This window comes from Phaseolus vulgaris, chromosome 10 (genome assembly GCF_000499845.2).
Source record: "Phaseolus vulgaris cultivar G19833 chromosome 10, P. vulgaris v2.0, whole genome shotgun sequence".
NCBI lineage: Eukaryota > Viridiplantae > Streptophyta > Magnoliopsida > Fabales > Fabaceae > Phaseolus > Phaseolus vulgaris.
The window spans coordinates 12,211,756-12,226,461 of record NC_023750.2 but is presented as its reverse complement, the minus strand read 5'-3'; the positions used below and the strand labels follow the sequence as shown (position 1 = coordinate 12,226,461).

Here is a 14,706-nt window from a genome sequence, read left to right as displayed (position 1 = left end):
ATAAGTAAACGTATGTAAAACTAAAAATTAACTAAAATTACGAATTTTCAAAAATCTAATATCAAAATGGTTGATAACAAATTAATATGTATATAAAAGAAATAATAACTAATTAGGATTTACTTTGTTAGACTTTTAAAATCTATTCTGTTTAACCTGAAAGTAGTAAGTTGAATTGTTGGAAAGGTTGAACTTTCATGTTTTTAATATGATTTACTGTTAATACAATTAAATGAATAAAGTTAAATATATTATAGTATCTTTGTCAAACTTTTAACTTGTACAATCTAAATATAAGTAGTTTGTCTCTTCAACAAGGTTGCATTCCTTAAGAGAATAAGACTAACATGAGTTCATTCTACTTTGTAATGAATTGGAGATGCAAATGTACTGAATGCTACAGTGATATAACATCAACTCTTTTTCATCATTGCGAATGAGAAATGTGCGAAGGTTACAAGATGCATTGAAGAAAAAGAATCAAGTAATAGCATTGAATGAGGTAAACTCAATCAGATATTCAAACATGCATTATTTCTCGAAGTTAAAAAAGAATACATAGTGTAAAATAATTCTCACTCTATATACACAAAAACTCAATGAACAAATAAATAAAGAATAAAACATGTATAGTTTCCCCAGTAATTCAAGTAATCAAAGTAATCTTCTTCCTCAACACACACAACACTCTCAACATCAACCCTTTACTCAGTTGTTTGGACCTTGGTAGCTTCATCATCCCCTGCAGCCAACTCTGGTTTGATCTCCTCCAATTGCTGCAGAACTTGGTGTACTTCAGGCCTGGCAGAAGGAGATGGATCCACACAATGCAGTGCTAACTTCAACGTGTTAAGCAATTCATCCCCTATGGCTGGTGCATCCCTCATGAGTTCCAAATCAAACACTTCATTAGTCCACTCTTCCTTCACTATGGAGGCAACCCATTGGGGCAAGTCCATGCCATTGGTTGGCTCTCCAGGTGGCTTTCCAGTTAGGAGTTCCAACATGATGACACCAAGACTGTACACATCAGTCTTTGTGTTAGGCTTCTTGGTCTTTGAAAGCTCTGGTGCGTTGTATCCAAGGCTTCCTGCAGTGGCAATGATGTTGGTGTTGGCAGAAGTTGTCATCAGCCTTGAGAGACCAAAATCTGTTATGTGGGCTTCTGTTTGCTCATCCAATAGTATGTTGCTTGATGTGAGGTTCCCATGTACAATGTTCTCTTGGCTATGTAGGTAGCTCAAGCCCCTAGTGACTCCAATAACTATCTTCATCCTTGTTGGCCATTCAATAACAATTTCAGGCCCACGAGCTGCATTTGTTAGAATCAGATGTATCACATATCAGTATCAGAAGCAATGACACAACACATTCTAATCACTATTTAGTACATAGCATGCAGGAATAATTCATGTATATAGGCTTCAGAATCAATGATACAACACATTCTAATTACAGTCAAGTACTCACCATGAAGAATTGATGTATATCTTAAATATATCATATCAGCATCAGAAGAACACAACATTACAAGATATGGCCTACAGTATCAGAAGCAATGGCAGAACCAGTTTAAAGATTAAATATTAACCCATGAGATACTCTAAATACTGCTTATTACTTACCGTGAAGGAATGATGCTAGGCTTCCTTTTGTCATGTAATCAAAGACAAGAAGCTTCTCTCCTTTTGGTCCTAAATAGTAAGCTCTAAGTGCTAAGAGATTTGGGTGTCTGATTTTGCCAAGTGCAGCAACCTCAGTTTCAAACTCCTTCTGCCCTTTAGTAGTCTTTTCCCTCAACCTCTTCACAGCAACTTGGTTACCATCTTCCAGTGTTGCTTTGTATGCTGTTCCATATGCACTTTTTCCCATTATCTCCGCAGTTGCACACAAAAGATCATCAGCAGTAAACACAAAAGGCCCATCAAAGTGAACTAGTTTCCCGCCAGCTTCACCTCCTGATTCAACGTCACCACCAGCTGAAATACCTTTCTCAACACTTCTAGCAGATGCTGCAGCCTTAGCAGCTTTGCCACTCTTTCTGCTTGAAGCAGTTCTTCTCCTGATCAAACAACACAACAAAAAGCAGCAGAGTAATAACAGAATCAACAGAAGAACACCTGCTACTATGAGGATTATGTCCTTGGTGCTTAGTTTGCGGTGGTGAGGCTTAGAAAGAGCCTGTGGTGATTGAGCTGGAAGATTATGAGGAGAGGGTGAAGGGCAAGGTTTTGAGCTGATGTACCCACATAGTTCAAGATTTCCAACAAAAGAGCTAGCATTGAATCTTTTGGAAAGTAGAGATGGGACAGGACCAGATAGGTTGTTGTAAGAGACGTTGAATGAACTGAGATTTGCAAGTTTGGTAAGGGTATCTGGAATTCCTCCAACTAATCTGTTTTCAGAAAAATCAATTTGGCTAATGCTTGAGATGTTCCCTATTGTTGGTGGGATTTGGCCATCAAGCTTATTGTTCTTCAGGTTAAGCACAGAAAGGTTGTGCAACCTATCCAAAGAATCTGGAATATGGTTTGCAAGTTGATTGCTATTAAGGTTTAATGAAACTAGAGAAGAGAGGTTAGAGAAGCTAGCAGGAAGGCTGCCATTGATGGCATTGTTTGAAAGATCAAGAATTTGAAGCCTAGAAAGTGCACCTAGTTCACTTGGAATAGGCCCTACAATCAGGTTATGACTCAAAGAAACATTTTCAAGAAAAGCTAGCTTGCCTAGAGAAACTGGGATGATTCCAGAAATGAGATTGTGATCAAGGGTCAAAACTTGAAGCTGGGAAGCTTTCTTCTTTCCAGCACCACCCCAAGAATCTGGGATAGAGCCAGAGAGGTTGTTGTGTTGGAGGTCAAGAATGGTTAGAGAAGGAGACATAGTCAAACTGCTAGGAATGGATCCAGAAAGTGAGTTGAAGCTCAAATTGATCCTAAGTATCCTAGTAGATCTCGCTAAACTGGGAGGGATTTTACCGCTGAGGGAATTGTTGCTAACATCAAGAGACTGAAGCATTGGACAATTGCCAAGGGAAGGAGGGATAGAACCTGAAAGCTTGTTATTAAAGAGATAAACCCCTCTAAGGTTAGGAAGGAGGCCAAGTGACAAAGGAACTGGACCAGCAAGAGCATTGTCATGAAGACTGAGCTTCCTAAGAGACTGAAGTTGGCCAATTTTCTCAGAGATCCTGCCTCCTAACCCTCTCCAAGGAAGCTGAATTGCAATAACCTCACCATTCACACACTTGATTCCTGCCCACCCTGAACAGGCACCTAGACCACTATCATTCCAGCTCTTGAGAACCCCTTTGAAGTCAATTAGCTCATTCTTAATAGCCCTCAGGGCTTGAAAATCAGCTTGAGTGACAACCACCCCATCCCACAACTGCCCTGAAACAGGCGGAATGGCAGAAGCCAAAGCTTGCAAAAGAAACACAAAAAAGGCTAAGCAAATAAAACCACCACCCCCACCACCTTTGTGGCTCCTCCTCCAATGACCATATGCAAAAGAGAGGTTAGGCTGAAAAGGGTCTGTGTAGAAATCTTTGACATGACAACTGTTGTGTCCCATGAAAGTGGTAAGTGGGAACTTGGAACAAACAATGGCTAAGCAAAGAAAGTAAGACAGACACAAACAGGTTCCACTTCCACTCTCTCTTTAGCTCACAGCTCTCAGACAGACAGCTCAGATAATAGTAGTAGTAGTATAATACTAGTACAATGAGGAAGATCTAAATAACAAAAGAAAGTGGAGAGTGAAAAGAGAAGGAAGGACTACAGTTCTGAAAAAGGGATGTGAGTGAGGAAAGGTGTTGGTGGGGTTTAAGGTTGAAGGAAGATAAATGAAATGAGGTGGTGGTCGTGAGTAGAATGAGTCAAAGGTTGCAATTTTCTTAATCCTAACGGCTAGTTTTACTTCATAGTCTAAATTATCATAACTGCTGCTGCATAACGGGTTGGGTTGGGACATTAGAAGACCAAGCAGAGATGAGATATGATATGGGGTTTCCTCCTCCAACGGCTACATTGCATTGGATTTGGTTTTGGATGCATTATATTTTCACAGGGACCCATTCTTTCCCACGTTCTACTTCCTCAATGTGACTCCTCGTCATCAACATTATTATAGTCTAAGAAAATATGTCACAAAAGACAAAAACTTTTATTACCCAAACTACCCTTGCATAACTGACTGTTTGGGAGAATAATTCATTGTAAAATTCATTTCAAATTAAATTAATTTTGCAAAATTGATTTTGATGTTTGGAAGTTTATATTGCATTTTCCTTTATCTTTGAAAATTTGTGTATTGCTTTTTCATTTAATCTTTTGCTTACATTTTCATTTTAGATTCTATATTTAAAATATTCATTTACTCGTTTAATTTCTATAATAGTTTTTAGAATTTTATATTCTGTCCAACTACTTAAACACGTTTCATTTAAATATATATATATATATATATATATATATATATATATATATATTCTTTAATCCCTAATCCTTGTTGTCCTCGTAATAAAGATTAAAAAAATTACTAAATTGATCTCTAAAAACCAAAAAAGTGTTAAAAAGTATATGCGTAAGAATTAAAATGTGGTGTTTTTAAGTATAGTTATTAAAGATAAATTATTTTATAACTAAGAATTAAACGTGTAATTAAACTTCTAAAATTCTTATATTTTAGTTTCTTAAAATATTTTTTATATTTTAATTCTTATGCGTCCATAAACAGTGGTTTTACATTTTTCGAAACCCAAAAAAAATATTAAAAAATATCCACACACAAAGTAGGCTTAGAATTTTTACGTATCGAAACAAAAGTGAAATATAAAAATGGAATGGTTAATTAAATAAAATTTTATTCAATAATATTGTTTCAACTCAAAATCAAGTTCGGAATCAATTCTTAACATAAAACTAATATCTTTCCAAATATTATATAAATTGGCATTTTAATGTAATTCTAACATTTTTTAAAATGTGAGTTACAAGACGTATGATGAAAAATGGAGAGGAGAGAAGAGAGGATCACCACTTTACAATATGACGACAAACTAACGAAAGAGAAGTGCAGACAAAATGAAAAGAGGATCAATAAGTCACAAATATATATATATATATATGATTTGAAGAGAAGAATGTAGGAGACTACCAAATAATCAATCACTCTAAATTATTTCATGTTTTTCTTTTCAATTAATTGATTATAAACCAGTTAACAAAAAATAAAAAATAAAAAAATTTAAATGATAAGTATTTTCGAACAGATTGAGACTCAGAGAACTATTGAAACCATTCTTTTGATTCTTTGGATGATTGGTTTGCACTTCAGTTCTTCTTCCTACAAGTCCCTTCCTTTCCTCTACTTGTTTCACTCCTCGGCCTTCACGAAATCCAGACTCGGATGGTACCTGCAGAATGCACTCCAACGCTCAAGTCAGATTTAGTATTTGGCACTGGTATTCTGAGTATAGTGTAATGGCATACCTGATTCTTAGAATCTATGTTATTTATATTATTTTAGTGGGTCTTACTGGATCGGATTAGGGAGTTGGATCACGTTTAAGAATATATTACCTAACTCTTAATATCTGATTAACCTGACTAACTCTGCTTAAGCGTAATTGTATTTGTGGTGTCGGACAGTCCATTGATAGGGACCGAGGCATGGTTTGGTCGGACGAACTCTACCAGTACAATAAGTTTAAAATATTTTAAAAATAATTTATGATAAGATAATTTTCATATTAAATGAATTAAACTTAAATATCTACCTGAAGATGCAGCTTGTTGAGGGCAAAAGTGAGAACTAAAGAAACTTTGTTTTTCTTCTTTTACTTTGTCATTATTTCTGGGGTCATAAAGAAGGTGTTTATCTAGGGCATCTTTCTGGCAATGGTGTATAATGTACTGTGAGTAGGGACATCAAAGTGACACAGATTGTGCACCTTATGCTTTCATAATTCAGAGATCTGTGGAATATAACACATTATTAGCTTGAAAAAGTGGAGCACAAAACAAAGAAGAGCTGTGAAATTTGTTACGTTGGGGCAAAAATATATTGGTGTGTCAGTGTCACATTCATTACGAGACTTTGCCCAATGACGCATTGTGTTTCAACGAATTGATTTTGTTATCTTTTGGAAACAGCATGGAGAAGAAGTGAACTAGAAGAAATTCAAAAATTAAGAGGATTAATTAAGGATTAAGGTATTGTGTTTAACTTTTTCAACAACAAACAAAATCTTGAAATGCAAAAGCTAATGATAATGCTTATAGCTTCAACGTTACACTACATTTATATTCATTGTTAAAAAAATCTAATTATTTTGAGGCATGTGTTAACTAATTTCCTAAGGACACTAAGGATGAATTTGCAATACATGTCATATTAAATTATTTCTATAATTACTTATATGTATAATTTATTCTTGTTATGCATCTTGGTTTTGGAAGGAATATATTCAAAGAATGGTGTTGAGAATCTCATTATTCAATTATTTTAAAAAGTCTTTTAAAGTATTTATGGTAGAATGAAATCCTCTACCGATAGACATCACTAATCTCTAAAAAAAAATAATCAAATAGAAACCAATTTTTAGATATCAAAATAATTAGTTACAATACTAACTAAATTAGAGACCATTTTTGAAACTATAAAAATAGTCAAATTGTTAAATACTAACTTTATAGTTAAATAGTTTCTAAATTGGTATCTAATTAGCTACCAAGGTTTTAACTACCAATATTTAGTTTCTAAATTTGGTAGCAAAAAAAACCTTGGTTGCTAATTAGATACCAATTTAGAAACCCTCTAATAATAATAGAAACTAATTTGGAAACCAAAAATTTATTTAATCCCTAAAATGGTCTCTAATTTACTCACTATAGCAACTAATTATTTTTTGTTTCTAAAATTGGTTTCTATTTGATGATTTTCTTGTAGTGAATATGATATCTAATTTACTCACTATAGCAACTAATTATTTTTTGTTTCTAAAATTGGTTTCTATTTTATTAATTTTCTTGTAGTGAATGTTGTGTTTGAATCCACTAATTAATTTATTGTTGGTAAAGATGAAAATGTGGGATGAAACAAGTTTGGATCCACGAATGTGCTGAGAGATGTGAATGTGAAGAGGGATAGGGATTTGCAGGATGCTACACTATTGACATCCTTCCTGAGGTGTGAAGAAAGCAAGAAAAGACACAAGCAGTGAGCCAAATACGTTTTAGACCTTGCTTTTGTTGTGTATGAGGAGTTAGTAATTTGAGATATTCCATGTAGTGAGTCTTCGTCTCACTCCCTCAAAACTCTCACAAGTTTTTTCATTTTTTCACCAATTCAAACACAATCTAAATGACAATATTGATGAAATTGCTGTGGCAATCTGAATTTAATTATTTGTGATTGTATTTTGAGAGATGACAATGAGAAATATTTGGAAAGTTATTGTTAACTTTATAGCCTGAAAGATAAAGATTATGAGAGCTATGTTCACAAGAGTTATCCATGGTAAAATGGTAATTCCATAATTTTTTTGGAAAGTGATTCTATGTTGATTGTTTAAGCCTTCAAAAAATTTGTTATGATTAGATTTGAAGGAAAAATAAAATTGAATGGTTGTTTAACTATTTATTAAAATTTATCTATATCTCATATATACAAAGAATATAATTTTAGGATTTTTTTTAAAGACTTGCACCCTAATAATATTATGCAATACTTCCTTGAAAAGTAAACTAATCTAAGCGTGTGTAGTATACATTTTTTCATTGTATGGCTATGCTTAATTATCAAATACCTATATATATATATCACTTTTTACTTTTAATTCTTATAGGTTTGTTTGCTAAAAACAAAAATAAGGAAAAACAATATTTTTTAATAAATAATCACTTGTTAACAATTTTTCTATATTTGGATAAATTTCTTTTAAGAAAATTGAAAAAAAGGGAAAACTTCTTTTTCTATAAGCAACTTTGAGTTATTTCTAAAATTAGTTGAAATAATTTTAATTAAAAATATTTTAAGATTATAAACAAGCACGTGTCAGTTATATTAATACATCACTTTTTTTACAATTATATATGTTTTATAAGCACAAATCAACAAATGTACCTAATATTATACATTCTACTTTTTATTTATTTATCTTAATCGTTTAAAAAATATTACACGATGTTTGTTTATGCATTACATTAATCTTTTCAATTATTTTATAAGATTATAAAGGTTAAATGTAAATAATGAAAAGAAATTGGAAAGAGGATTCAAATAATCAAAGAGAGGTACAATAAATAAATACTCCCTCATGGTAAAAAAAACTTTATTGGGTAAATAATTAATTGAGATAGGTAATATGAGAATTTTTTTCTAAGAATTTTATTAGATGTGGAGAAACATATAAAAAATAATTTAATTTAGGTTAAATTCTTTTACGTTTGATTTAACTCATTTTTGTAGAACTTTTAGATTAGCTTAAATTTTGGAGCTGTAACCTAGATTTCCTTTTTTTTCCCTTTTATAAAATAATTCCCACCTAATTTTAGATAAGATTGTAAAAATTAATTGTACCTTTATATTATTAATAAATTATAATTAATGCATTATTATGAAATAAAGGCAATAATTTATTATAAATAAAGATAATAAGATAAATTCTGAAAAATAGTTTTACATTTAATTAAAAATTACTATTAATGTGTAACATTATAAAATCTACTGCTTTTAAGTCAACTAGACATATCCTTAAGTGTATGTAATTAAATCAGAAGTTAAAACAAGCATAACAAGATTTCTAATATGTTAATGTATAGGTCCTATTATAGAATCATCTATTTTTGTGTGAAAATATCATACTATAATCATAAATATAAAAAGAAAGAGGGGGTGACTTAACCATTTAAATAAACATATAATTGTAATTAATACAGATATAAACACACATAGAAACAAACACATGTAGAAAAATAAATATTGAGACACAAATACACTCATTAAGACAAAATCTCTCATCCACAAATGTCTATTCACAAATGTCTAATAGAGTCGGCTAAATCAATGTCGAGTCGAGTCAGCTTGAGTTCAGGTCGAACTAAGTCAGTCTAGTAATAGATTGACTCGACATCGAGCCCATGTCGAACTAAGTCAATATAGGTCCTAGTCAAGCCGAGTCAGTTCGGGTCCAAGTTGAGTTGGTCTGGACCCATATCCAACCGAGTCAACCCAGGGTCATGTTGAGCCGATTGGACTCTGACCCATGTTGAGACGAGTGGGTCCAAACCCATATCAAGTTGATTGGACCCATGCCCATGTCAAGTCGAGTCGGTATGAGTCCATGTCGAGCCGAGTTGGCATGTGCCAATGTCGAGCAAGACCCAGATCCAAGTCGAACCGAGTCATTTTGGGCCTAAGTTGAGTCAACCCATACTCAAATTGAGTCGAGTCAACTCGGGAACATGTCGAGCTAAGTGGGCTCGGGCCAATGTTGAGCTGAGTTGATCTAGTACTAGGTTAAGTAAGCTTGGGTCTAGGTCGAGCTGAGTCGGCCAAAACCCAAGTAGAGCCAAGTCTGCTCAGGCTAGGTAAAGTCAGTCTTGACCCAGGCCAAATCGAATCGGTCTGGGCCAATATCGAGTCAAGTCGGCTCAGGCCCAAGTCGAGTTGAGTCGGCCCAGTATCAGGTTGAATGTAGTTGGCTCGGGTCTAGGTCAAGTCGAGTTAGCCCGAGTATAAGGTTAGTTGAGTAGGCCCGGATCCAAATTTAATCAAGTCGGTTGGGGTTCAAGTAGAGTCGACCTGAGCCTAGATCGAGCCAAGTTAATCTGTGTTCAAATCGAGATGAATTTTTAATCTAATTGATAAAGTAATTTTAATTTAGATTTAATCTATTTTAAATAAATTTAATCTAGTTAAAATGGATATAAATTTTAAATTCAATTCATTTATTGGAGTTTGAAAAATCTATAATTAATGACCATCCTAACATACGCACGCGTAAAAACACAAAAACACACATTAATCTCTCTCACACGCGTACGCATAGACATAGAAGAGATACACACGTGTAGAGACACTCATACACACATGAAAACACATAAGAAAAAATTCAATAATTTCAAGTGACATTTCATTTGTTAATATTTTAAAATTTTCATTTTGTTTTACTACCTGAGGATGAAGGATGGCTTTTGTAGGACGGATCCAACAAAACCATTTCCTGAAACCAAGCTGAGACTTCAAAGGGTAATGCATTTTTAAAAGCAATGTACAAGGAGTCCTTAGGGTTTGGTTCCAAAAGTACTTTGTACCAGGCTTAATGATGATCAAAGTAGTTACCGGTTGGAGGGAAATGGCCAGAGAAATATTTTGTTTTTGTTAATGGGTTTTGGTTCCAATCCTCTAAGGTGTGAGACAACCTTCGCTATTCGTAGTTTTGAATAACAGATTATAAATGGTTGTTGAATAATATTATTCACTGTGTGCAGTGTTAACAACACTTTTTCCATTGGGGGATGGATCCCTTTCACTAACTTAAAAAAAGAATAATATTTTTTACAAGATGAGAAATTACTTGATAAGGATCTTTTCTTCGACTTTTGGCTCAAGAACCATAATCGTGTCACACTGTTCTTTTATAATAAACTCAACAGGGGATTCCTTTGTAGTGTCGGGAAGTGTCATTAGAAATTCATGAGGAATTCAAGGGTTGAGGAAGTACTCTTAATGCTGAGGTATTTTTAGTAACAAGAGAATTAGAGGTACTAACACCCTTTTATACTACTTTTTTTTTGTTAAATGAAGGGGCAAAATCATCTATTCATTTGTTCATTCGTCCAAAGTTTAGGATTCTTTCTTAATCTATTAAGGAATTTTGGAGCAATACTATAATATTTTTTTGAATATTATCGGATACATAATTTAAACATTTCAAGAATGTCTGAAAAGCTAATTCTTTCTGTACCAGATCATTTATGACCTACACTCAACACTGCAAAGAAAATATCTGTTTTATCCTTATTTTTCTAGATATTTATATCCACAACACAAGTAAGACCGTTCTGGATATACAAATTCAGAACTGAGATGTGTCTTCCGGATATAACAATCCACAACACAATAATGTCTTCCATATGCTAAAATTCAGAATATTTTTTTCATTCCAAATGCGAAAATCTGGAAAAGATGAGAAGAGCAATTTGAAGATTAAAAATAAGTGGTGAATACATATCAAAATTGATCTGGTGCACGGAGAATTAGCCTCTATGAAATTGATATATTTTGTGTCCTAAAAAAGTTATTTTAGTTTGGGCTATATGTATCTTTTTTTGTTGACACCACTATTCCATTTTTTAATTAATTTTTAAAAAAGTCTTTGAATATTTTATATGTTTTTCTATTGATTATGAGAATATTAATGTATAATCAAGATACACACAACAGCAAAAATCCAAGCAGGGAATTAAAATGTTATTCGTGATATTTTGAAATTCTGTTATTTGGCCTTATTATTTGTACCGGTTTAGCTTATGTGGGGATTTTGTTTTCATTAAATCCTTCTTCATATTGTAAATATATAGTAAATGAATTTCTATAGGTGTTAAGCGTATCTGATAATAAATTCATTTTCTATCTCTTTAAACTTTTTAGCAGTTTTTAATATTTCTTCTCCGACACTTTGGTACTTAATTTCAGTTTTTATATATTTTTATTTGTTCTTCTTTATTTTTTATTATACTTAAAAAACTTTATTCTTCCATCTCACAAATATTCTTTATTTCATCTTTTTAGGAGGTTTATGAATTAAAAAAATATTTTTAGTTTCAATTCCTCCTTCAGATATATTTGTGTTAAAAAGTAGTTACTAGTATAATTTCTTTTGTTATATTTTTAGTTAATATAAAGTTATTTCGATATCATTTCCCTTTATTACATACTAAATACAAGTGCACATCTTGATGGAAAAAACGCATGCAGAAGCAACACACATAATCACAAATCAATCGCAAAAAATATTTAACGTGGTTCAGTCGCCAACTGCAACCTACATCCACACTGACAATTATTAGGTTTTCATTTTTTGTCCTGTTGCACCTCAATTGCAAGTACAATCATCTCTTTAAATAGAATTATAAAAGGGACACAATGATTAAGCCTACTCACTAAACATGGTGTCTAGTCAGCCCAACCTAATTGATCCTAGCTTCATACCTAACAATCTCCCACTTGAAGCCACGGAACAATGTTCATCTGCGCTTCAAACTGTGTACATGTACTTCTGTAATTTGTTGACGGAACTCAATGTTCCATCTCTAGTTACCACCGGCCTTCTTAATCATTTGAAGACTTTGTTAAAACTCCCCTGAGTTTCAACACGTCAGTCACTGACCCGTTCTCTGTTCCTACCGGCTCCCACTTACAGGAATTGCCAGATCCTGGAATAGCCTGAGAACAAATATACTCCATACTCTACAAGAAATTTTCTGGAGATGTTTCAACAGTTGGAATACTGGTTCTCCTAACCCACTGTCGTCTAGGAACCTCAGCTGAAGCACGACCTGTGCTCCCACTGTGATAAGTACCTCTGACTGGTCTACCTGAACCTTTCCATGGTTGTTCATCCTGAATTTGACTTGCGGTTCTGGGTTTCTCTCTTGTAAAGACAACCCTCTTCTGCCCACGAGATTCTATGAATCGGACTTTGTTTATCTTCTAAACTAGGATGGTCACTCCTTCAGACGGTAATCCGACCATATACAACGAACCTCTCTTTCTTCCGCGGGCCATGACAAGATTTCCCTTGACGACCTTCCACTGCTGATTTCCAAACTTCACTTCATGTCCTTGTTCGTCCAACTGCCTAACAGAAATCCCACTTTTCGTTAAGTTTGGAACAACTCTGACATCCTTCAAAGTCCAGAAATCGACTAGCGTCTTCAACACTATGTCATCCATGCCCGTAACATCAGGAGTTTTGTTGTCTGCTAGTCTTACCTTTCCGAAGTCCCCAATAATTAGATTCTGCAATGCTTCACTACTGTGGGTAGAATGAAATGAAGCACCAAAATCCATGACCTAGGAATCCACACTGCTATCCGCGCAACAGACTAAGAGGTCCTTGTCCGTGGAGTTTTCTGCAATGTTGACTTGTTTACCATTTGGATATTATTTCTGAAATGCCCCACCTCCTTGCAGTTCCAACATGTTACACTTGAGCAATCCTGAGTCGTTGACTGATTCCTTCTTTTGTTCTTTCTCCCACTATCTCTGATATTTTTCTTACCTCTGATGACATATAGCGATTCACTAGATAATTCCCCAAAACTCATTCTTCGGACATCCTCGCCAAGAATGAGATCACAAATCTTTTCAAAAGTGAATCCATCGGATTCTGCTGAACTGGTAACTGTTGTAACCGTTCCGGACCAACTGTCAGGCAAAGACAATAGCACTAGTAAAGCTTGAACTTCATCATCGAACTTAATTTCCACTGACATAAATGTGGCTAAGATCAAATATTGATGTGCTCAGAAACTGAACTGTCATAACTCTGTGCCGCAGCGAAAAACAACCACACCCCACACCTAACATCGCACCGTCACTGCTACACCAGGAGAAAAATGCAAGCGCCACCATGCGTCTTCCGTCACTTGCATCGCCCTACACCTCCGTGTTGTCTCGCTCACTGCAAACACCTACACCTGTTCGCTGCGAAACGCGATCCGACACTGCATGGTGCACTCCACTGCATTGCCTGCACACGACTCTACTGCGAGCAAGCCACTTGCACAACGTCACAAGCCACCACCGCTCCTGTTGCGACCCACACCACTGCACGTCGCACCGTCTACTGCGCACATCTGCCGCGAGTCGCAGTTCTGCCTGTTGCGAATCTTGGGCTGCAATGAAACCTTAGCTTTGGGCCGCCGCTACAGCCCCTACGAAACCCTAGCTTTAGGACGCTGCTACCGCCTTTGCAAAACCCTAACTTTGGACTATGAGGCGCAGACACGGATACGACCAGTATCTGACACGAATACGGACACAAAAATACAGCTAAATTTAAAAATATAAGACACGGGAAACGACTATATATAAATTAAAATATAGTAGTATATTTTGTTATAAGAAAAAAATCAAGAAAAACATTTATAAAAATGATTTAAAAATAATCCTAATAAATATAATTATAAAAAAAAATTATATATAAATTATTTGAAAATATTAAAAATTCAATTAAAAAAAGTTAAATTTAGAGTATACCTTCCTCTGTAACAATGGTAGGTATGCATTTAATGACAAATAATTTTTTTTAAGAATTTAGACATTGGAACGAAGGGATTCATTGGGAAGTGATTCATTGGACAATTGGACAGTGAAATTGATATTATTATATTAAAACTAAGAATAGTTACTTACCTAGGATAGTGAAATTGATATTATAATATTAAAACTAAGAATAGTTACTTCCACCAGGTTCTCTTTTTTCTTCTTCTTCCTTTTTCTTCGTACAATGCTCACCACTCTTACGCCTTCTTCTTGCGTTCAACAATGCTCTCTTACGCGTTCTAACTCATATTTATAGTGTATATTTGTCAAATTATAAATTCTTTTAAGGAAAAAGTATATTATTTGTTCCTAATTTCTTTTTTCTTTCTGACGTCCTTTTTGGCGTGTTCAAGGAGTGGACCGCGTCCT

General features: G+C 34.2%; 1 protein-coding gene across 1 annotated transcript; it reads right to left on the bottom strand.

Annotated features, from left to right (window-relative positions):
• Window positions 1–498: 498 nt before the first annotated feature.
• LOC137818785 (probably inactive leucine-rich repeat receptor-like protein kinase IMK2) lies at window positions 499–4,099 on the bottom strand. Its single transcript, XM_068622394.1, has 2 exons — window positions 1,626–4,099; window positions 499–1,312 (listed from the first exon to the last, which is right to left on the bottom strand). Exons 1-2 carry the CDS (start codon window positions 3,571–3,573, stop codon window positions 705–707), a joined length of 2,556 nt encoding a protein of 851 aa, XP_068478495.1. The 5' UTR covers window positions 3,574–4,099; the 3' UTR covers window positions 499–704.
• Window positions 4,100–14,706: the final 10,607 nt, after the last annotated feature.